Here is a 25025-nt window from a genome sequence, read left to right as displayed (position 1 = left end):
ATATATATATATATATATATATATATATATAAAAATTCTACACTATATCAGTTTAAGTGTGCGGTTTTAAGAAAAAAACATAGGTAGAATATCCAAGTTATTTAACTCATGAAGTAGGCCCATTGGTCAAGCTTATGAAACATGATTTTTTGACAAAGAGTACGGTTTCTTGATTCTTGCACAACGGTCACATCGGTACCGCATATACGTGATCCAATATTAAGTCAATACTGTTAACTTTAATTTAAGATCTTCAGATAAGCAAAAGACATATATATTATAACATATGGACAAAGAAAAAACAAGACAAAAGAGAAAGTTTAAATTCCTAGACATGACAAATTTTCACTTTAGCCTTTTTGATGCTGAGTAATAGACACAAAAGGTGCATTCGCAAATACTATGAAGCTAAAGTAACATATCAACACATTAATAAAACATATAATTTGATTTCTATGACTTCAAAATGATTTATATATATGAGAGAACATTGATCTGCCGACAAGAACATATCAGTTGCATTGAAGAGAGATGTTTCAGAAAACAAACAGTTTCTTTCATAGAACACTTCACAGTCTCAAGTCCATCATTCTCCGAGCAGGTAAGAAACTCCCTAGACCAAAAACTCACTTCCCATGTACATTTTGCAGATCAAATTCTCTCGATGGAGACAATATCTACGCAAGTTTCCTCAACATTTGGGAGTTTGATCTGGAAAACAGCATCGGAGGTCCATTAAAGTTGGAGCACAAGGTTGAAGAGCAAGAACAAGATCATCAAGAGAAGAAAACAGAACCTTGCAGTTCCCGTTCATCAAGAGACTGTGATACTATGGAGAAGAAGATTAACAAGATGTATATGATTGAGACTGGAGATATAGAGCAAGCCCTTGACGTTGAAGAGGCACTTCATTACTATTCTCGTATTAGAAGTCCCGTGTATCTCAATATCGTTGACAAGTTCTTCACTGATCTCTACTCTTAACCTATCCAAATGGTATTGGAGTCTTTGTATTATCATGTTCTTGATTTGTTTGATTTTTAGTCAACATCATTTGATGGTGTATAGTTTCTCAGTTCCAAGAACTTTGATGCTGTGAAACGATGAACATTGTTCATCACGTTACTGTTTAAAGCTATATAAATCATCGGTTGGAACTCATACTTCAAGAACACCAAATAATATGGTATAGATAGAAGAAGGCAAGCTCATTAATAGCACAAATGCAATATTACATAGGTATTTCATCTTCTGCAATAAATCCATTACAAGAATCTGATAGAATTCAAATTGCAGTATCAAGAACCGACTGCATCTATTACACGTATGAGAAACTCTGTAATCATCCGTAACTCTTCGCTGTAAAGTTCTCAGTAGGCTGTAAACAGATAAACTTCTGATCTCCAGTCCAAGCCAATAGGGGGGCACAACCGCACAAGCCCGAGATGAGGTCGATAAAAGGAGGACCAGTATTTACTCGAGAGTCTGATTATAGGTCAGTATCCAGTGGTAGAGACCAATACATTGTGCTCCCTAAGGCGTTTCTGGAAATGAGCAAGACGGTTCTGTAGTTGGAGTATACCTGCAGCCTTCTGAGATAGAATTGTGTTTAGTCTTGAAATGTAACCATCGAGCTGATTTCCTGGTTGGTCTGCTTCAACCAGCAAGTTCATCTCCTGTGCAGGTGATTTTAAAAGGGATGTTAGAGAATCTTAGCTTAAGCCATAGAACCGAAACCAACTGACCAAATTCATACCTCTTTCACGATGTTCATCGTATCCTCAACTTGTTTACGGTGTGCATTCACAAGGTCTTCTTCTTCCTGGTAAAATTCACGAGAAACCATTTATGTATCAAAGATGATTACGGCAGATATTGACTTTTTCTGATAGAGAATGCTTTAGCTGAATGTTACCTGCAGAAGTGCATTTAGGTTGTCATCAGAGTTTGACTTCTTCATATCGGGCCTTGGCATATCTCTTGACTTCATCTGAATAGTAGGTTTCGGAATTCTCTCCTGTGCCATACCGGTATAGGACGGCTCTAGTTTCCCATTTTTCTTCCACATTTGTTTCTCTTGCTCATAATCTGATGCATCAAAGTCATCGTTCTCTTCAGTCCACATCTCATTCACGTCATCATCATAGTTGGTTGGAGTTGGAAGTGCAGCCGACAAAGGAATCTTTGTGGACTCCCTTAGGTTCATGGTCGACGATGATACATCTTTCTTAGAGGCGTTTCCCTTTGAAAGACTCTTAACCCTACAATATTCATAGTTTATGCAAAAATTTATGAGATGCACGAATTAACAGAAAAAGAAGACAATATACAACAGCAAATGAATAAACCAACCTATCTGCGTATCTTAACGTGTTAAGTGTGTGCTCACATGATCCAGAGCTTGGCGATATGCACGATATCATTACAGTACGAGAATTTCCCATGAAGGAGTCCCTGAGAACTTCGGTTAACTTACTGCCTCTAAAAGGGATGTGACCTTGATCATTATCCAGAGCTCTAATACATTCCTTTAAGGCGAGTAAGCTCTTATTGATCTCTGCTCCTTCCAATCTGTGTCATATAATACAAACAATGTGTCTAAACAAATAGTTGGACACATAATTCAAACTGAACAACTTGAAAAGTGTCATTATAAGATATGGTGTAAAGTTTTACCTTGTCTGCTTGTCATTGTCTGTTGTGTCTGCACCACGTTCACTTCCGGCAAGATCGATGAAAGAAAGTTTGCCAACGAGGCGAGGGGGCTTTGACTGATTTCCCTCAGCTGACTTTTTTATTGCGAGCTGAAGTATAGCATGGGAACGAGATGATTCTTCATTTGCACCAGTTGTTCCAGTGCTTCTTGTTGCACTTCCTCTCTCAATAAGCTCCATAATCGCATCTGTATCAGATACTCTGTACTCTTGCAAACCAACGATGCACACTTGCTGCTTACCATCCTCTCTCATGCATAGCTTCCTACAAAGATAAAGAAAGTTTAAATACATCTACATAATAAGCATTGCAGTCAAGATCTAAAACTGCGTAAGATGCCTTTCAACTTACTTCCTCTCACTGAGGAGATCATATAGCTTTCCTCCATAAATCTCAAAAAAGCTGACAAACAACTGAAACCCTTGGTTTCTGTATGTGTGGTGCATCAACCTCAGGATGTCCCTTGAAGCCTTAAGAGGCAAAGGCTTCATAGTATAGGTTTTTCCACTACCTGAGAGGCAAACATAAAACCGAAGATGGTTCACATAGAGAAAATGAGTAAGAATATAGTTAAAGCAGACTAGTCTTTGCGTCTCATAAGTGCATGTTGATTATCGCGTTTCAAACAATTTTCACAGTTAAACTGAAGACGCTTTTACATGCACAGTTTGGGAAAGTAGAGTAGGCCTTAACCTCCCACAGCAGAAACGCATGCCAAATACTTTAGATGGTGGATCTTAAGGTCTTGCTATTAGCTTGTCAGATTTTCCAGGAAAGTGATCTTGTGTATCTATGATTCCTTTGAAGATAATTTACCTGTTTGCCCATATGCAAAGCAAGTGGCTTTGATGCGCTGAAATATTAGGGGGACGACTGGCTCCACCGTCTCACGATAAACCTACAGAAATTTGAGAAATAAGCGCCAGAATAGGAACTGATTATAATGTAAATATCGTATTTAGTTCATAATTATATTCAGTCCTGTTACTTTCAAACAGCACTTACCTCATCATTTGATACTTCCTCATCAAGAACGGCATCAAACACAAATTCATGCTTTTCAACATAAGCTGTTAAGTCAACCTGCAATGATAATGTAATAATAGGTCATTCTTAACTGTCTTGCTACGGTGAGGACTCGGACAATTGAGATTGCATAAATCCAGACCACCAGAAACTGACCTTCACTTTTGTCTCATGAACTGTTAAGCAATTGGAATGGGTGTCAATAATGTCTTCCTCGTTTTTTGTCGACTCCTTCTTGTTAAGTGGTCTCTTACGTACCTGTTCTCAAGCGATAAAGGGAACATCATGATGCATTAAGGGTTAGTATTCGCAATATACAAGGCAGGGGAAAATCAAGTGATTCTATAAAGGAACTGAAGGATAGAAAACGTACAACAACTTTGATTTTTGCAACAGCGTTCATCTTCTCCTTTTCAGCAGCCAAGTTTTCAGCCAAAACGCGACTTCGGTTAGGCTGCTTGTTGTAAGCTTCAAAGTCATCAAAGCTTTGGGTTTGACTAGGATTGAAAAGTGAGGGGCCATCTAGTTGGCTAGAGACTGGAATCTGCTGATGAGATAACCAAGTTAAAAGCCTACACAATATGCCCACAATGCCAAAATGCAGAGAAACAAATAACCAGATGGTGTCATATAATTCATTTATTGGTTTTATCTTCAAATTGGTTAGCAGACAATAACCCATGATATGGTCAAAGAGGAAATAAAAGTTCTTTTACTAAAAATAGTCCAATAACCTAAAAGTGCAGTGTAAAGAGTCCACTCTTCCAGCAAGCAATCAATATTATAGATGTCCACCTAAATGCAGCGACATTTAAACATAAAGGTAATAAAAGCTTGAATTGCAGGTCTGCTCTGTTACTAGCATATATGTAAATGGAAATTAAAAGGCACCAAAAAGTGAAAAAGCAACTCTATCTAATACACCTACCTCAGGAAGAAGCTCAGTATCAAAAGAATGCAGATCTAAGAGCCCTGGACTAAACTCAGATTCATCATTGTTCTTCCTCTGGTTGGTGGGACGAGCACCGTATTGAGGAGTAGTGGGTTCCCCGAAAAAGTCATTTCCTCCATTAAACCCTCTCTGAGCATTCTGGTATCCTCTTGTTGCTTGACCACCTCCTTGCCCACCAGCATAGTATCCGTAATCCTGTTTTATAATCCCAATCCCACCATTAAGTTCAAAAAAAAATCTCATTCACTAAAACTTGGGTTCACAAGCCTCAAAAACAAAATTTCCCATAACTTTAGATCGGAGAAATTGATAAGTCTCCTTGAGAATTTTCATTTAATAAGATCTAGGAACCATCTGAACTAACAGATCTTCATAGAAACTCAAAAAAAAAAAAAAGTTCAAATCGATGAAAATATACGGAGGAGGAGAAGAAAAGGATCAGATTCTGGGATTACATTTGCGGATGACTGAAAATGCGGAAGACCAGTGGACTGAAGCCATCTGCCATTGGAGGAAGACATATCGAGAGGGTTATCGGAAAGCTGCCTCTGGTGATGCACCGCCGCTGCGCCAGATCTCTGTCTCCCGTTCATTACTTACCTTTAGCTCGAATCGGAGCTCCAAATGGATCCTTTAAATCGGATCTCGTCTAAACCACAATCCCCTAGCCGAAGCTTTTCTCTCTCTCTGGCTATACCTCTCTCTCTGCTATCTAACCCTTTTTGTTTCTCTATCTCTCTCTCCACAAGTTCAAATTAAAGCGCAGAGAGTAGAGAGAGAGTATTTTTTTGGTTGCTTTCTCTCTCTCTCTCTCTCTCTCTGACGACGCTCCCTTAAACTCGATTTGTATTTGTCGTTTCAATTCTTCTTTTAATTTATTAATGGTAGATGTGTGGACCAGTTCTAAAATGGATTTACTAAAATATACTAGTATTATATAGTTTATGGGATTTGGATTAACATGATATTTATAGTTACTAATTACTACTATACCTTTATACTAGTACTAATCTTGTGACTTCATATTATGATCTTTTTGGTGAACTCTATTGTTTTCTATTTAAAAACATAAATCTGGTAAGTTTTATAGTAATTTTTATAGTTGACATTGTAAATCAAGTTGTTTTTGAATTCTAAACTAATTGGTAATTTTTATAGTTGATTTTGAGTATTTTTCACATTTACAAAAGTGAAAATTTGTTTTTATATATAGAGTAATCAGGATAGCTTTTCAATTTGTATTGTGTAAAAGTAGTTTTGGTTTACACAAATCCGAATAAAAGTAGTTTAGTCATTACTCATTACTAGTGTAAAGTTGTTTTTTTTTTATAATTGTCAATTAGAGACCGCGATGATTGTTGGTTTTCAAGTTTGAATTTTGCTGTGTTAAAGGAAACAAAAGTGGTCGCCCCACTCTGTTGTTGTCTCTGAGAGAGAGTAATACGTTTTTGTAACAAATATATCAACATGGGATATGTATGTACATAAGAAAAAAAAAAGAGAAAGTGTCGCCATTTATAATAATTAATCGAATAGAAATCGAAACAAACTGTATAGATTTGTGTACTCAATTTAATCGGAACATAGAAGAAGAGATCAAGTCTATTTTCAGTCTTTCAAATTCATTTCAGTCTTTCAAAAACTGATACACTAATTGTAACAAAGCTTTTCTTTTAAATATAATTTAACATTAAATTCAAAAAAAAAAAAAAGAAGCTTAACAATAAAACAGTCTTCCGTATGCATGTGTAAAATAATTCTCCGATAATATCAAAAGACAAAAAGAGTGTGATATTAAAATAAAAGAAAATCGCATATTGTTTTCTTTCATACACAGGTTCATCATTCATATGCATGTGTTGGTATTCTTAAATCTGGCTAACCACAATTTTTTTTGTTTTTTTGATGTAATTAACCATATCTCATCAATCAATGCACCACTATAAGTCTTGGATCATGTCCGTGTTCACAACGTTAATGTAATATAGATGAAAATTATCACATTGTTTTGTGTTCTCACACAAATTCATATCACAAAACTCCACCTAGATGAATTTGTGATCGGATTATTGAAAGTGGGAAAACGAAATTTCATCTACTATTACTTAAAGATTTTTTTTTTTTGGTTATTCTTTATTTTCTAATTTAAGATTTGATATTTGAATCAATCTTTTTTTTTCTTTTTCTCATTGTTGCCGACTGAGAGAGATTTTTTTTTTTTTTGTCGCAGCTCTAAAAATATAATACAAGCTTCATCATAACTTTATATGATTATTCATCATCAGTGGTAGTGGCAGAGAATGGGGAGAGTAAGATTTACGTACTCAAATCATATGCCTACAAAACTGTGAAAAAAATAGTTGGAAGAAGCAAGCAAGCAAGCAAACAAACCTGAAACACGTGAGGAGCATTAAAAACGACGCCGTCTAGGTCGTGACAAATTTTATAAACATGGTAGGCCACCACTAAAGTTAGACACAGTTGTTAGATTCACCCCCTTCCCTTTATTTCGTATATCTCTTTTGTTTGACTCGTGTCCATCGAATAAATCATTTCAAAAATATCTTTGGACGGACGTCAGAGTCAGACGAAAGAAGAATATCACACGATGACGCCACGTGTACTATTCACATCCTACGGCTCTTAAAAAAATAGTCTACTTGGGTCAAATCATCATCATGGAAGCCCACTCAGCTTGTTTCCTCTTTTCCGCAACACGACGTCGTTTTCGGATTCTCCTTAATCGGCGACCTAAATCGATTTCTCACAGTGACGAAGACAGTCTCAGATTCTTCTAGACGAAACCACACTCTTCTTCTTCTTCTCCATTCTCTCTTTTTTATTTCTCCGTTGTTTCAACGCAACTCTCTCGTTCTCGTCTCCGATCGTGTAACTTAAACAAACACCGTTTCTCCGGCGAAAAAAACTCTCTGTTACTAACAAACTCTCTCTAAACAAGCTTACGAAACCTAACAATGGCGGATCAAGCTATGACGGAACAGGATCAAGGAGCTGTTACTCTCTACAGCGGCACTGCCATTACCGACGCTAAAAAAAACCATCCCTTCTCTGTTAAAGTTGGATTAGCTCAAGTACTCCGCGGCGGCGCCATTGTCGAGGTTTCTTCTGTTAACCAAGCTAAGATCGCTGAATCCGCCGGCGCATGTTCTGTCATCGTCTCGGATCCGGTTCGATCTCGCGCTGGTGTTCGTCGTATGCCGGATCCTGTTCTCGTCAAAGAGGTGAAACGAGCTGTCTCTGTTCCGGTGATGGCGCGAGCTCGCGTCGGTCATTTCGTCGAGGCTCAGATCTTGGAGTCTCTTGCGGTTGACTACATTGACGAGAGCGAGGTTATCTCTGTAGCGGATGATGATCATTTCATCAACAAACATAACTTCCGATCTCCCTTCATTTGTGGTTGCCGTGATACAGGTGAAGCTTTGAGGAGAATCAGGGAAGGTGCTGCTATGATCAGGATCCAAGGTGATTTAAACGGAACAGGTAACATTTCGCGGACTGTGAAGAACGTTAGGTCGTTGATGGGTGAAGTTAGGGTTCTGAACAATATGGATGATGATGAGGTGTTCACTTTTGCTAAGAAGATTTCGGCGCCGTATGATCTTGTTGCTCAGACTAAGCAGATGGGTAGGGTTCCTGTTGTTCAGTTTGCTTCAGGTGGGATCACGACTCCTGCTGATGCGGCTCTGATGATGCAGCTTGGTTGTGATGGGGTTTTCGTTGGTTCTGAGGTTTTTGATGGTCCAGATCCGTTTAAGAAGCTTAGGAGTATTGTTCAAGCTGTTCAGCATTACAATGATCCTCATGTGTTGGCTGAGATGAGTTCTGGATTGGAGAATGCGATGGAAAACTTAAGTGTTCGTGGTGACAGGATTCAAGATTTTAGCCAAGGAAGTGTTTGATGGGAAGGAATGTTCAAGTTGCAAAACTTTTTGGGACTTCAAAAGTTGTAATCTTTTTGTTTTGGTGGTTGGATTCTCAAAATATCGGTTGTGGTTTTTGTTAATGCTCGTGCAAATGATCCTTTTTTTTTTTTTGTGCTTGATCGAAGCTTGGAACAACTAAAAAACCCTAATGAAAGTTGCAGAATTTTGAAGAAAGTACAAGTCCTATGATTTTAAAGATTACTATATTACTCGCCATGGTAGAAGACGAGCATATATAGGAGATTTGAGATTACATTTGAGGCAGATTAGTCTTATTTCTTTCCACTCTTCTTAAGTCCTGTGCCTCCAAATGATCCTTTTTGTGAAGCCTTGGTTCTTTAAGCGCCTGTTTTCATCACATTAACAATACCATCATTAGCAATCACTATCTCGTAAAAGTTTTCAATTGATCAAATTAGGAAAAGTACCTTCTCTTCATCCTTCTTTTTCTGCATTAAATCAATTTGGATGGAGATTATGGTTTGGGTTGGTTTAATGGATTAAATCACTGAGACTTCGAGAGGAATCGCAAAATATGAGAGCCAAGATGAAAAAGTTAGATGATGAAACAAAAGATTAGACAAGAAAGAACAATAAAGAGCGGCTTACCATTCATGAGCTATAGAACGGCTTACCATTCATGAGCTATAAAGAGCGGCTTACCATTCATGAGCTGGTTAAGCGAAAAAGAAGAGCTGAAAAGTGCAGGAGATTGGCAGAAAGCTCAATGCTCATACAGGAATACACTTGAGAAGATGATCCGCGATGCTAAGAATTTTTCTCTATACAACAGTTGCATTTAAATATGTTTAGGCAAATATCTTGTATAATCACTTTTGTTGAACGTCTCTTGTTGGTTTGTAGGAGTGTTGTGTATAAACAACAATTGAGGTTAAACCAGACAAGACTAGAGGCGCAAAAGACTATTTCTGATGGTTCAGAGAAAGAACTTCACAAGAAGTTTAAAGAAAGAGAGGAGCTGGAGAACCAAGTGAGGCCTGAATTGGAGAAAGCAAGAAAAAGATCCAGACTTTTGTTGAAAGATGAAGATTCACCTGTTACTGGACGACAAACAACAACACAAGCAAGGTGGAAACAAGAACTGAAAGTTCTCGTAGAAGCAGAATGAGTTTTGGTTTGAAGAACACACCAGAGAAGAGTACTGGCAGAGACAAAGTTGTGAAGAGATCAGAGAGTGCTAGAGCTTTCAGAAGGATTCCATCATCTTCGGAATGAAAAAGGGAATTGACCGTATCAGGAAGAAGCCAGTGGTTTCAGGGAATGATGATGAGAGCGATTATCTTGTCAAGAACAACTTCATCAAGTCATCTCTCCAAACAATCAGACGAGCTGTCAAATTTTAAAGAGCCTGATGAAAGCTTTCATCGATACACTCCTCCCACTTCTTTACATATATGCATTTGTTTAGTGTTGTGATCAAGTTGGTTTAGTCATTGTTGTGTATAAAAAACACTTCTTCATTGTTGCTCCTCCATGTGTAATAACAGCTTCTTGTTGTATTGTTTTCGTTAATGCGAGATTAAGACATAGGTTTTCTCCATCTTGAAGGTGTTGTTCTTCCTTTGACAAGCCTTGTCTTCATATTCCCAGGAGTCCGAGGCTCAAATCCTTCATTGTCACCTGATTCTTCCTCACCCTTGTCAACACTACCACTTCCTCTAGTTGACGGTACTAACCCGATGGAGCCTCTTCCACCTGAAAAACCCTTTACTCCCACCACTACTCTTCTTCTCCATAAGCATTGCACTTCACTGGCTTTGCAGCCTCGCAACATCGTCTCTCAGCCTTCTTATTTCTCACGTGTAGATAAGCACCGTGCTGCAGTACCTCCCTCGAAGTAATGTGTGTTGGATAATTCCAAGACTTGGAGACAAAGTAATCTCCTTCTAGAAGATGCTAGAAGAGATAGAAAATAGGAAATACAAATAAGGTATAAATATTAGAAGTTTTGTAAGTTTTCCTTTTCCATATAGATTTAGGGGTTGCTAAGATCTACATAAATATGAGGTCATGGAGAGATGTTCCATAAGACCTAAGAGAGAAAGAGATTTAGTTTTGAGAAGTTTCTAAATCAATAAAGAAAGTTGTTCTTTAATCTTTCAAGTTCATAGTTCTTTTGATTTGAATTGGCATCAGAGCTTGTGTAGAAGACTCGATCAAGAAGACGATGGTTGAAGAAGCTTCGTCGCCAAGCATGGGAGACAACAATCCACCACGAACCAAGGACCTTGGATCACCCTCGATCCATTGTCCGATGCTAACATCGACAAACTACACAGTTTGGGCGATGCGTATGAAGATCACGCTTCTGAGTCAGCGAAGTGTGGGACACAATAGAACCAGGCTCCGCCGACGTGAAGATGAACGATGTGGCGCTTGCTCTGTTGTTCCAGTCGATTCCTGAGTTGCTGATTTTGCAGATCGAAGAGCAAAATTCAGCCAAAAACCTGTGGGAAGCCATCAAGTCTCGTCGCCAGGGAGCAGACCGGGTGAAAGAAGCTAGACTTCAAACTCTAAAAGCAGAGCTAGATCGGGTATCGATGGGAGATTCAGAGTCGGTAGATGAGTATGCAAGGAAGATGTCAGGACTCGCCGCTCAATCAGCTTCTCTAGGAGAAGCGATCGATGAAACAAAACTTGTGAAAAAGTTTTTATCGGGACTTCCAAGAGAAAAATTTATTCCCATCGTAGCATCTCTTGAACAAGTCCTCAACTTAAACACAACAACCTTCGAAGATATAGTAGGAATGATAAAAGCTTATGAAGAACGAGTTGGGAAGGAGACCTTGAGTAAAGATCAAGGTAAACTCATGTTCTCAAACACCAATAACCGTGGAGGGTAAGGTGGATTTCGAGGAGGAGCCAGAAGCAGAGGGGATACCGGAAGAGGAAGCTTCGGTAGAGGCAGAGGACGAGGCCGAGGAAGATTTAACGGTCAAAATCAAGGAGGAGAAATCTCAGAGAAGGACCAAAAGAAGAAAGATCTTACCAAAGTCATATGTTGGAGATGTGACAAGTCAAGTCACTATGCTTCAAGATGCCCCGATAAGCCTCTACAACACCAAGAAACAAACCTAAATGAGACTCAAGAAGCTGAAGCCCTCTACGTTCATGAAGTGGTGTTCTTGAACGAAGATAAAGTATTTCCTGATAACTACGATACTAACACTGCAAGATTTTGGTATCTCGACAACGGCGCAAACAACCATATGACGGAAAACAGAGAATTTTTCTCAAGCTTAGACGAAAACATCAAGGGGCGAGTAAAGTTTGGTGATGGGTCGTATGTAAACATTATCGGGAAAGGATTAATTGTCTTTGTGATCAAGTCGGGTGAAAGAAGAGCTCTCAAAGAAATATATTACATACCGGATTTAAAACACAACATCATCAGCCTTGGACAAACAACGAAGAATGGCTGTGAAGTAAACATGAAGGGAAACACGTTGACCTTAAGTGATTCGTACGGTCGACTACTAGTTCAAGTTGTAGGGTCGCCAAACCGTCTCTACAAAACACCGATGGAGATCAGTTTTACGAAGTGTCTCTCAATTCAAGAAGAAGAAGCTACATGGACTTGGCATGCGAGGCTAGGTCACATTAGTGTTGGTGTCATGAACAATATGGTGAGAAAAGATATGGTCGTGGGAATGCCACAAGTATTACGTGAGATGAACGTATGTGATGCATGTCTAGCCGGGAAACAAACCCGACACACATTCCCAATCAAAGCAACTTACCGTGCAACACAAGTGTTAGAGTTGGTTCACGGAGATCTGTGCGGACCAATATCACCACCAACACTAGCAAACAACCGGTATGTGTTTGTTTTGATAGATGGCTTCTCGAGATATATGTGGACAATGTTGTTAAAGGAGAAGAGTGAAGCGTTCGATCGGTTCAAAAGGTTTAAAGAGTTTGTGGAGAAACAAACCGGCAAGGACATTAAAACCTTTCGCACCGATAGAGGAGGAGAGTTCACTTCTACTGATTTCAATCGATTTTGCGAAGAGAATGGAGTTTCTAGGCACTTAACCACACCATATAAGCCACAACAAAATGGTGTGGTTGAGAGAAGGAATCGAATATTAATGGAGATGACCAGAAGCTTACTTAAAGCAATGAAGGTTCCAAATGATATGTGGGGAGAAGCCGTACGTCATTCAACGTATCTTATCAACCGAGTTCCAACAAAGGCGTTACAAGGTCAAACTCCGTATGAGAGCTTATGGTCCAAAAAACCCAATATCGAGCACTTAAGGATTTTTGGATGTGTAGCTCACGTCAAGATCACCGGACCACATTTAAAGAAGCTAGATGATCGGTCAAGAAGTGTGGTCAATCTCGGAACAGAACCGGGTTCCAAGGCATATCGTCTATATGATCCACTCACAAGGAAGATAACGGTCAGTAGAGATGTGGTATTTGACGAGAAAAAGCTTGGGACTGGTCTCCTCCAAATGAAACTGATGAAGCACCAGGAATTTTCAAGCTCTCTCATGGCGGATTCATAGAAAATGGACATGGACATGGGAATGATGAAAACAATGACTATCACGATCCAGATCAAGATCCTATGAACCAAGAGGAGGAAGAAGCAGAACACGGTGACAATGGCGTGAATCATGGAGCTGAAAATCAACAAGTGATAACGAGATACGGTTGTATCATATGACGACCAACTTATCTTAATGACTATGTGTTACTTGCAGCAAGAAAGTGGAAGATTGTTGCTTACGATTGACAGAGAACCAGAAAACTTTCTTGAAGCTGAACACCAACAAGAGTGGATTGATGCAATGAAAGCTGAGTTAGATTCGATTGTAAGAAAAGAGACATGGGAGCTCGTAGATAAACCGATTGGTGTTAAGCCCATAGGACTGAAGTGGATATACAAGATCAAGAGAAAAGCGGATGGAACAGTGAGTAAATTCAAGGCAATACTTGTGGCGAAAGGCTATATACAACAACAAGGGATAGATTTCGAAGAAGCTTTTACTCCGGTAGCAAGGCTAGAGACTATACGGCTCCTAATAGCTATCGCAGCAACAAGTGGGTGGGAAATACATCACCTAGACGTCAAAACCGCTTTCTTAAATGGTGAACTAAAGGAGTTAGTTTATGTAGCACAACCTGAAGGTTTCGAGAAGAAGCGAAAAGAAGATCGAGTGTATAAACTTTGTAAGGCACTATATGGTTTACGACAAGTCCCGAGAGCATGGAATACAAAACTCGATCAAGTTATAAAGGAGATGAACTTTAAAAGGTGCGTCAAGGAGCCATCAGTATATCTCAAGAAGAATGAGAAAGAAATCTTGATAGTGGCAATCTATGTTGATGATTTGTTCGTAACGGGAACTTCGCGAAACCTTGAACAATTCAAGGAAGATATGTCAAGGAAATTTGAGATGTCGGATCTAGGAAAACTAACATATTATCTTGGTATCGAAGAGCTTCAAGGAGAAGATGGGATCATGATAAAACAAGAAGGTTACGCACATGGGATCCTTAATGATACTAAGATGGATTCGTGTAATTTGACTCATGTGCCGATAGAGTCAATCTTGAAGCTCTCCAAAGCAGAACACGAACCTGAGATTGATGCAACAAGTTATAGAAGAGTCATAGGATGTCTGAGATACCTTCTTCACACAAGACCGGACTTGGCATTCGCAGTTGGAGTTCTAAGCCGATACATGCAAAGCCCGAGAGAGTCACACGGAAAAGCTCTCAAACACGTGTTAAGGTATGTGTAAGGAACGACTAACCTTGGTTTGCATTTTAGAAGAGACGGATCAAAGAGAGTGATAGGATATAGTGATAGTAGTCACAATATCGATGACGATGATGGGAGAAGTACTTCAGGTCACATTTTTACTTCGGTTCGTCGCCAATCACTTGGACGTCACAAAAGCAACCCACCGTTGCATTATCCTCATGTGAAGCAGAGTTTATGGCAGCGATGGAAGCCGCAAAGCAAGCTATATGGTTCAAGGATTTGTTAAAAGAGGTTCTTTGTATTGACGAGAAGGTCATACTAAAGATTGACAACAAGTCGGCCATTGCTTTAACCAAGAGTCTGGTGTTTCATGGGAGGAGCAAACACATACTCTCAAAGTACCATTTCATTTGAGAATGCATAGAGAACGGACATATTAAGTGGAGTATGTACCTGGTGTGGAGCAGAAGGCGTATATTCTTACTAAGCCGTTGGCAAGAATAAAGTTTAAAGAAATGAGAAGTCTAAGCGAAGTTGTAGAGACAAAGCTTCCCGGAGTTCAAGTTGGAATTAAGGGGGAGAATGTTGGATAATTCCAAGACTTGGAGACAAAGTAATCTCCTTCTAGAAGATGCTAGAAGAGATAGAAAATAGGAAATATAAATAAGGTCTAAATATTAGAAGTTTTGTAAGTTTTCCTTTTCCATATAGATTTAGGGGTTGCTAAGATCTATATAAATATGAGGTCATGGAGAGATGTTCCATAAAACCTAAGAGAGAAAGAGATTTATTTTGAGAAATTTCTAAATCAATAAAGAAAGTTGTTCTTTAATCTTTCAAGTTCATAGTTCTTTTGATTTGAATGTGAACCAGACGGGTTTGTTATACTCCTCGTCGTAATGCTTATTGGGCTACCATTCCAGTCAATGTGACGACTTAGCTTTCTCTGCCCAGTGAACAAGACTATAATGATAGCTCTCAACGGCAAACGATAATTCTGAGCCGCGTGGAGAGCTGCTTCCGGTGAGAGGTTCCACGAAGAAACTCTTGAGAGGGAGATATTCCCATAGACCAAAACACTTCATAAAGAAAATTTAATATTCGTCTCTAAGATACTTGACACGAATCATTAATGTGAACTGAGCTATATAATTATGTGAATCTCACATTACCTTCGAAAGTTTAAGACATATATTAGCCTATTATTAGGGGTGTGAAAATGGTTAATCCAACTCAATTCAACTCATTATCCAATAAATTAAAAGTGATAATGAGTTGAAAGTTAAATGAGTTTATGAGCTGATTCAACTCATTTAACAAGGATTAACCCATGAATCCATTTAATTAAATGAGTTAGACGAATAATTGGATTGACCCACTACAATTTAAATTAATTAATATTTAATATAAAATAATTATAAATAATTACAATATAAATTAATTAATATTTAATATAAAATTATAAAATGATGATGATGACATCATGTTGTTGACTATGATATATATATATATATATATATATGTTGATATGATGATGGTGATGTTAATATGATTATGTAAGTATGATGATGATGATGTTGATATGATGATGGTAGTATGATGATGTTGATATGATGATGGTTGGATGATGATGATGATAGTATGATAATGTTGGTATCATGATGATGATAGTATGATGATGATGTTGGTATTATGATGACGATGTTAATAATATTTGTCAAATTCATGTATATTTATTTTATTCTTAAAGTTTGAAATGTTCTCATGAAGGAAATTTTTGTAATATAATTATCAAATCAATTTTTTTTACCTCTCTCTTACCTCCAACAAAATTATAATAAATATATTTTAGAATAGTCATCATTATATTTTGTCTGTGATTCAACATATAATTATATAAAAATCATTGTTTTTAAATTTAATTCAAATATGCACTATAAGGATTTTGCTATATAAAAAAGCAATTTGATATTTATTTTCTTTGATATTTATTTTCTTTCTAGCTTTTACTACAATGACAAAAATTGAAACTAAGCCTAGCAATATAACTTAAATTAAGGGGAATATAAAAAAATTATAATAGAATTATCAAATCAATTTTTCTTAACTCTCAATTACATCCAACAAAATTGTAATACATTTATTTTAGAATAATAATCATTATATCCAGTTTGTGATTCAATATATAATAATATAAAAATCACTATTTTTTTAGCATATTTAGTAATACTTATTTTTCTTTAGCATGTTTAGAGCCACAGGAGCATCACCACAGTTTGAGATCTGAAGATCGAGCATTTCAATATTCAATGCTTGATTTGCAATCATTTCATGACATGGCAAACCCTTATAGGGTAAAAGATCCATTTCTCCTAAATAAACAAAAAATATACCACTAAAACAAAAAAGTACACAAAAAGTCTTTAAGAACAGTGCTCTAATCTCTCTAATAAAAAATTTCAACTATTTTCCATTGATTTTTAAATATATTGTACTGAAGGGGTTCAATGACATTCTTTTTAGTTGTTTTTTTTTTGAAAGATTTATTTTATAAGTGTACTTAAAAAACACTAATTAATCGTATACATAAAAGTAAGGTTTTGGTCTCTCCTTATTGGTTGATTTTCATTTAATGCTTTTTTTTTGCTTTCTAATTGTTTGATTGCTTTAAAAAATATTTAAGACCCAATTAATAAAATACATTTAACTCACACATTAAAATAAAATTATAACTGCAAATAAAATAAATTATGCATTAATCATATCCCACCACTCAATTTTATTCAAACAAGATAAATTATAATTGTAACTTCCAGGTAACTTCCATCAATTCTTATCATATAAATAAGCATTCTCTTATTCTCTCGTATTGACATTCTTTTACTTTCTCATTTTCACATTCTCTTCTACTACTCTCATTCTCTTCCACAATACCTCAAATCATTTTTCTTTTCTTTTTTGTTATCGATTTCTTATTATTGTTGTATGAGTTACAAAAAACCAAATGAAATATCATTATAAAATTTTAATGCTAAATTTTAATTTTAGAGACTACATGATATAGATTTTACATTGTTCTTTTTTTTAAAGATTCATCTCCATTATTTAATTTGGATTATCATCTTATAAGTAATCATTATCTTCTCCTCTCCCACCAATATCAAATGTTGTTATATCTCATATGTTGTTGTAAGAGTTTAATTCTATATTTAAATTTAGAAAGTATTGTATATATTTAACATTGTTTTTAATTTTTATTTTATTTATGTAAAAATAAAATATTTATTTTATATTTCTTGCCTTTCTAATATATTCATATTTATTTTTTAAATTTCCATAGTTAAATTTAAACTCACATAGGTTGGTTTTAACAAAAAAATCAAGTTTATTTGAGAATTAGATGATCATATTCCTTTTAAACGTTCAATGGATAACACATTATACCAATGTTTTTAAAACCGGACCGGAGGGTGAACCGGACATCTTTTGGGTCACTGGGTCAATCGGTCGGACCGGTTGAACCACGGGTCAATTAGTTTATTGGTTTGTTTACATTTTATATATATAACATCTACTTTTCTATAAATATATAAACAAAACATACATAATTAAGTACTAACCAACTAAAATTAAAATTTTAAATGATTAGACCTGAGTTTATTTTTATTAATTATAATTTCATTAGTACGTGCAATAAAATGCTGAATCAAATATGAATTTATCGTGTACATAATCGAATGAACCAAAATTCTTCAGAAATGATATATTAGCAATTATCTTTCTATTTTTATCTATTAATGGCATATTAATTTAAAATTGAAAGGCTGGGAACCGAAATAATATTCCAAAATGGCAAAGTTTTAAGTAAAAACTGGATTACCTATGAGCGAAGGTATCTTAAGTTGCAGGGAAAGGGACAGAAGAGCTAGAAGATGTCTTAAACCGTAGATGTTGGATAACCGTAGAGCTAGAACGCTAGGTCGTTGATGGGTGATGTTAGGGTTCTGAACAAAATGGATGATGATGAGGTGTTCACGTTTGCTAAGAAGATCTCAGCACCGTATGATCTTGTTGCTCAGACTAAGCAGATGGGTAGGGTTCCTCTTGTTCAGTTTGCTTTAGGTGGGATCATGACTCCGGCTGATGCGGCTTTGATGATGCAGCTTGGTTGTGATGGGGTTTACGTTGGTTCTGAGGTTTTTGATGGTTCAAGCTATTCAGCATTACATATTGTAATTTACAATGATCCTAATGTGTTGGCTGAGATGAGTTCTAGGTTGGAGAATGTTTGAGCAAAAGTAATCGATTCGTTTAAACACTACGGAAACAAGAAACAAATGTTGAATAGTTGTTTTTATTGATCAAAGTCTCGAGCTTAAATACAAGAGTTCAAGGCACAGCGAATCAATCTATAAACCCTAGCCGCGTTCTAGAGTTGAGTCGTGTGTCTTGTGTTTTAGGTCTCTTGCTTTGTTCTCGATGATGTCTCTCGTAGAAGCCGCTCTCCTTTTATAGAGATCTCTTTACCCTAATCCCTTAGGATCTGTCTTGGGCTTGTCGATTCTATTTATAATAGGGTCGTTCACGAGACTCTTGGCCCATTAGTAATGTCGGTCATTAGACTCTTGGTCCATTAACAGATCTAGTCATGTGACTTTCGGCCCACCGACAAAGTTAGTCGCGAGATTCTCGGTCTCGTGCCAGAGTCAGTCACGAGACTCTTAGTTCATTGAACCAATCATAAAGCTTTTCCTCTTGCAAGACAAATTCACATTAACGTTGACTTTATCCAGCAAAATATGTATTGACTAAATAAATCATATTTATTTATTTATTTATGATGATAAAATTATGCCTAACGGAGAATGCAATGGAAAACTTCAGTGTTCATGGTGACAGGATTCAAGATTTTAGCCAAGCAAGTGTTTGATGGGAAGGAAGGTTCAAGTTGCAAACTTTTTGGGACTTCAAAAGTTGTAATCTTTTTGTTTGGTGGTTGGGATTCTCGAAATATCGGTTGTGGTTTTTGTTAATGCTCGTGCAAATGATCCTTTTTTTCTTGTGTTTGATCGAAGCTTGGAACAACTTAAAACCCTAATGAAAGTTGCAGAATTTTGAAGAATGTGCAAATCCTAGATTTATATGATTTTAGTGATTAGTATATAACTAGCCATGGTACAATGACAAGCATATATAGGAATAGGAGATACAGTATGAGATTTACATTTCGAGGCAGACTAGTCTTATTTCTTTCCACTCTTCTTAAGTCCTGTGCCTCCAAATGATCCTTTTTGTGAAGCCTTGGCCCTGAGTTCTTTAAGCGCCTGTTTTCCCACATTAACAAGATCATCTTTATAAAAAAAATAACATCTTTACAAATCACTTTTCTCGTAAAGTTGTTCAATGAATCAACACTTAGATTAAGGAAACCACCTTCTCTTCATCCTTCTTTTTCTGCATTAACTCCATATCGTGCTACATTGGAAACAAAGTAAGACCATTAAAACGTAGAGCTAAAGAAACTGGCCAGGGTACAATTTCAGACAAAACTCAATAAATCGAGTTCCAATATAAAAAGGGTTATAAGCGAGTTTGTAAGAGAGAACATACCTCATCGTACTCCTTCTTACCAGACTTGGGCTGCTTCAAGGGCTTCAATTTCCCTCCTGAAAATACCAATAAAGCAACCAATTAATCAAGAACCACATTACACATTTCGCAGAATTGGTTGGATTTCCATGACATTTAATCAAAGGACACGATTTCTGAATTTTCAAAGCGTTATAAGAGCACATATGATTAATAGATGAGTCAGATCGATCGATGAATCTGTGAGATCGAAATCTGAAAACAAGCACGTATGTATCAACAAAACATTTGTGAACGCAAGACGTAAATGAAAACGATTGATTCGAACCGAGAAAACAGAGAGAGAGAGGAGGAGGAGTAATAATAATAAGTAATAACCTTGCTTGGACGACATGGCTGAATTTTAGGGTTAGGGCTAGACCTGAAACTCGAAAAGACAACAGATATTAGCTTCCTTAATCCCAAAAAAGACAAAGAAATATCTCTGGTTTCTTCGAGTTTAGATATTTGATTCTTGTTTTACCTGATCATATATATAGTGGTAGGAATGAATACACACGATCACTCCGCGCCACAGAAACGTGTCTACGTGTAAAAGTCTAATTTGTATTCGAATTTTCATAATTTGAGGAATCGTTTTTTTTTTTCTCGATTAAAATAGATATAATAAGCAAGTGTGATCAGGTATTTTGAATCTCTCAAACGATCAGGTAAAATATTACAAGTAAGTAACAATGAGATGAGATTCACATACGAATACGAACTATCAGTTTTGTTCAATTCACTAGCTTCACCTTGCTTCCATCACTGTGATGGTAACTCTATTAGCCGATACATTTTCCACCTCCTGTGGCTCAACCTCCATCTCTGGCGAGCTTATCCGAGGACCACCATAGAAAGCTGGCTCTTTAGGCAAAGAAAGAGCATTGTTGCCTTCTCCATATATCATCGACACAACGTCTAACATATTTGGTCTATCTTCTGCGTTTTCTTGTACACACAACAGAGCAACTTGTACGCATCTCAACACCTGCGGGCTCTCAAGTGCAGGTTTTCCCAAAGATGGATCTATCACCTCGCTAACTCGGTTCTCTTTAAACAGATTCCACACCTGAAAAAAAACAGAGTTTCAGAGATCCAAGGACAAAGCAAGCTGAGAATGTTTACAAAATGAGATAAGAAGAAGATTAGCCTTTCTTACATGAACTATGAGATTCAGAGGTCCTTCTGAGTCATGGTGGAAGCTATTGTTCTTCCTTCCACAAATGATTTCCAGCATTAGAACCCCGAAGCTGAACACATCTAATTTCGTTGAGAATAGTCCTTCTCTGAAGTACTCAGGAGACATATATCCACTATACACATATCACCACAAGAGATTTAATCAACAATTGATGCCTATGAATGATCATCAGAGAATCATTAATTGTTTCTGGTCACTCTTACAATGTGTCAGCAACTCTTTTGGTGTTGGCTCTGGATTCTTGCGCTCCAAATATCCGAGCCATTCCAAAATCTGCTATCTTTGGATTCATATCCTCGTCCAGCAAAATGTTGCTGGCTTTGATGTCTCTGTGTATCACTTTCAATCTCGAGTACTTGTGAAGGTACAAAAGCCCTTGAATTATCCCTTCCATGATCCTGAACCGCAGCGTCCAATCCAGAATGTTTTTCCTCAAGGGATCTGTGCAGATCCAACAACATTTTTTTTAGATAGCTGTCTATAGATTCTTAGATTTATAAAGGAAGCTCACCAAAGAGGAAGTAGTCAAGGCTCTTGTTGGGCATGTATTCGTAAATCAACATTTTCTCTTCCTTCTCGATGCAGCACCCTAGCAACCGAACAAGATTAGTGTGCTGAAGTTTTGCAATAAGCATAGCTTCGTTCTTGAACTCCACTAATCCTTGCCCAGATGATAATGATAGTCTTTTGATAGCTACTTCTTCCTCATCTCTTAGCCTCCCCTTCAAGAGAGTAGCGGATACATCAAAATCTGCTCAAGCTTAATATCAAAATCTAAAGAATCTGGACTACCTTATATACAGGACCAAAACCTCCTTCACCGAGCTTGTTTGCATCAGAGAAGTAATCTGTTGCCAAGGCTACACTTTCAAAGCTAAAAATCTGAAGCTCATTATTATTATTTTTCCTTGCACTTCTGTTGCCTCGGCGTCTCCTATCAATTCCCAACTCACGTAGTAGCATTTCTTGGTCTACTGTTGACCCAACTCTCAGTTTTAAAAGCCTCCTCCGTATGCAATTAATCACTAAATTAAAATACCAAACATCACAAACAGAGTTATTGATTTCAACATGGACATTTTTCATACATGCTTATACAAAAAGTTATTCAGCTGAGCCTTACTTTGTGGAATGACTTTTCCCCATAAATAGTAGAACATTCCGCGGAATGTAACAATTACTGGGTCAAACACAAAAAAAAAGTGGTAAACTTGTATGCAACCAATCACTAAATAAAATACAAAACGTCACAGACACAGTTCTTGATTTCAACGTGGACATTTCTCATACATGCTTAGACAAAAGTTATTCAGCTGAGCCTTACTTTTTGGAATGACTTTTCCCAATAAAAAGTTGAACATTTCGCGAAATATAACAGTTACTGGATCAAAAAAAAAAAGATTAACTTGTTAGTAAGAACACGTACGATTGGTTAAAATGTTGGAGTATTTCTAATACAAATTTGTACCTTTCAATTTAAATTTCCTCAGAACAAGATAGATGATCAACCAAGTAACAGGTATGATTAGGATTAGTGACGCCACAACAACTAGCCAAATTGCCGCCTTATGGTTCATAAGGTTGTCTACTCCTGTATACTCGAAAACTTTGTGTCCAAAAAAACTCTGCAGTTACAGCGACACTTTATAAAAGGCAGGATAATGTATTTCCACAAGCTTCATACCTTTTTCACGGACATGTACAGTCCTGTGTCGATGAAAGGACGACCCATTGTTTGTAGGATCAGTGTTCCAGAGTTCACAGCCCGTACCATCGGCATGGGTTGAAGCATAGGCAAGACAAGAACAGTTTTGGTGACATTTAACATTGCAATCATATGAGCTTAATCTTCCATCAGTCTCGCTAAGAATAAATCCATTTCCCAAGGAAGTAAATACTCCATCTATGAAATAATTACTAAAGCTCCAACACTTTCCATACTCCAAACAACGCCCATTCTTGTCTAAATCTCCGTAACGTTTGTACCTGCATTTCATGGATTTCTTTTGGTAACAACCATATTCAAGCTTGTAATCAGAGACAGAAGAGCAAAGGACATTTCGTTGTACTCCTTTAAGATTGATCGTCCGCAAAGTGCCCTGTTTGTCTATCATTATCCTGGGAAATAATGTTCCATCACTCTGATCACCTAAGTACATAAAATAACGTTCACTCTTGGTTGAAACGAAGGAAACGTCGAAACCCAGCCTGTTCTCCACGAGGAATTGACCCTTGAACCAGATCCCACTTGCCCAAAACATATTTCCATGCCATAAGATGGTCAGTCGGTTTGTAACTTTAGCATCCATCCCAAAGACAAAAGATCCAGAAGCAGGTAAAGTATCACCTAGCCATGATGTCAGTTCCCATCTCTTCCCAGTCTTGACATTGAAACCAAGTTTCATCCCCGGAAGAAGAGTGTCTGTTGGATAATCAAAGCTTTGCCACAAAATCCGCCTCATCGAGCCACCAGAATCCATCTCTTGAAGCTGAAGATTTCCAGAATCCAACAGCGTAAGGGTTGTGTTTGCCGTGGTTTCCGTGGAGCTTAGCTCAAGCAAGCTTGATGCTCCTCTTAAAATCCTCAATCTGCCAAGAGGGTCCACTTTAAGGCTTCCAGAGCGTCCTGAGATTGGATTGTTGCGATTAGCAATCCAGACAGGTCTGTCCTGATGGCTAGCAGAATCATACTCATTATTATTATGAAGATACAAACTGTTGTACGAAATCCCAAGATACCACCAGTTGCTTGAATTCTTGAAGTTAAAAAACTTGAGCTTGAAGATATTGAAAGGCGAGTTTAGCTCTTCCCCAACTTTCAAGTACTGACCCTGCTGCAGCGTATCTGTTTCACAGCATGATTGCCCTAACAAGAGAGATAAGGTAAAAATAGTGAGAAAGATGCAATTTGACCACATATTTTCAGAAAATCTTCTGAAACTTGGAAGATGAATAATCTGGGAATCGATTTCTCTCAAGACATATCTCGTTTATGGTCAAAAGTCTAACTCATAAGTCTAAGTATACGCTGGGAGACAAATTTGAAGTCTTGTCCGTTGAAGTTTTCAAGAAATTGATGCTGACAATGACCACAAAGTTTAAATTCATGCCAAAATTACACAAAACCAGACGCTATGTTCTCTAGCAAAACCTATATATTCTACTGCAGCAACTTGTCTTCTTCTGTTTTTCTTTTTTTAAATCAATCAAGTTTTTGTTTTTATTGAAGGATTTAAAAGGGGCGTACCTGAGAAAGAGAAAGCCAATTGCTCACAAGGACAAGGAGGAGGAGAAACAGTGTTGTATTTTTTTCACAGAGACAAAAAAAAGTCTTCCATCAGATTCATAAATCATAAACAAAACACAAGAAATAAGCAAGTCTATATCTGTTATATATATAATAAGCAAGTGCGACAAAACGAGAAAAAAAAACAATACTTTGAATCTCATACGATCAGTCAGCAGTATCTAGAATAGAAGCAAAAATATTTCAAGTGACAATGAGATGTGATTCAAATACGAACGATCAGGTTTTTCAATTCACTACTTGCTTCACCTTGCTTCCATAACTGTGATGGTAACTCTATTCGCCGATACATTAACCACCTCTTGTGGCTCCTCAAAATCCATCTCCGGCAAGCTTCTCCGAGGACCATCATAGAAAGCTGGCTCTTTAGGCAACGAAAGAGCGTTGTTGCCTTCGCCGTATATCATGGAAACAACGTCTAACATACTTGGTCTATCTTCTGCGTTTTCTTGTACACACAACAGAGCAACTTGTACACATCTCAACACTTGAGGGTTCTCAACTGCAGG

General features: G+C 37.2%; 5 protein-coding genes across 6 annotated transcripts; 2 read left to right on the top strand and 3 right to left on the bottom strand.

Annotated features, from left to right (window-relative positions):
- LOC104765438 lies at positions 442 to 1135 on the top strand. The gene has a single exon (XM_010489149.2). It carries the CDS (start codon positions 532 to 534, stop codon positions 982 to 984), a length of 453 nt encoding a protein of 150 aa, XP_010487451.1. The 5' UTR covers positions 442 to 531; the 3' UTR covers positions 985 to 1135.
- On the bottom strand, positions 1180 to 5557 carry LOC104765437 (kinesin-like protein KIN-13B). Of its 2 annotated transcripts, none has more exons than XM_010489148.2 (12): positions 5149 to 5556; positions 4670 to 4888; positions 4115 to 4285; positions 3898 to 3999; positions 3721 to 3798; positions 3532 to 3613; positions 3067 to 3226; positions 2677 to 2979; positions 2353 to 2571; positions 1916 to 2261; positions 1757 to 1822; positions 1180 to 1676 (listed from the first exon to the last, which is right to left on the bottom strand). In XM_010489148.2, the coding sequence occupies exons 1-12, from the start codon at positions 5284 to 5286 to the stop codon at positions 1497 to 1499; spliced, it is 2064 nt and encodes a 687-aa protein (XP_010487450.1). In that variant the 5' UTR covers positions 5287 to 5556; the 3' UTR covers positions 1180 to 1496. The 2 variants fall into 2 exon arrangements, with proteins under 2 accessions (XP_010487450.1, XP_010487449.1); XM_010489147.1 differs by having other exon boundaries at positions 1190 to 1676; positions 4115 to 4288; positions 5149 to 5557.
- On the top strand, positions 7394 to 8811 carry LOC104765436 (pyridoxal 5'-phosphate synthase-like subunit PDX1.2). The gene has a single exon (XM_010489146.2). It carries the CDS (start codon positions 7669 to 7671, stop codon positions 8611 to 8613), a length of 945 nt encoding a protein of 314 aa, XP_010487448.1. The 5' UTR covers positions 7394 to 7668; the 3' UTR covers positions 8614 to 8811.
- LOC109130970 (translation machinery-associated protein 7 homolog) lies at positions 19437 to 20457 on the bottom strand. The gene is made up of 4 exons (XM_019241184.1): positions 20345 to 20457; positions 19988 to 20043; positions 19811 to 19852; positions 19437 to 19701 (listed from the first exon to the last, which is right to left on the bottom strand). The coding sequence occupies exons 1-4, from the start codon at positions 20358 to 20360 to the stop codon at positions 19621 to 19623; spliced, it is 195 nt and encodes a 64-aa protein (XP_019096729.1). The 5' UTR covers positions 20361 to 20457; the 3' UTR covers positions 19437 to 19620.
- Positions 20631 to 24965, bottom strand: LOC104765435 (G-type lectin S-receptor-like serine/threonine-protein kinase CES101). Its single transcript, XM_010489144.2, has 10 exons — positions 24766 to 24965; positions 22894 to 24075; positions 22678 to 22815; positions 22534 to 22590; positions 22333 to 22389; positions 22002 to 22234; positions 21721 to 21931; positions 21413 to 21650; positions 21168 to 21321; positions 20631 to 21077 (listed from the first exon to the last, which is right to left on the bottom strand). Exons 1-10 carry the CDS (start codon positions 24866 to 24868, stop codon positions 20757 to 20759), a joined length of 2694 nt encoding a protein of 897 aa, XP_010487446.2. The 5' UTR covers positions 24869 to 24965; the 3' UTR covers positions 20631 to 20756.

The sequence above is a fragment of the Camelina sativa genome, chromosome 19 (assembly GCF_000633955.1).
Source record: "Camelina sativa cultivar DH55 chromosome 19, Cs, whole genome shotgun sequence".
NCBI classification, from domain to species: Eukaryota; Viridiplantae; Streptophyta; class Magnoliopsida; order Brassicales; family Brassicaceae; genus Camelina; species Camelina sativa.
Note: the sequence above shows the minus strand (reverse complement) of the source record. Positions and strands in the feature narration are given on the sequence as shown.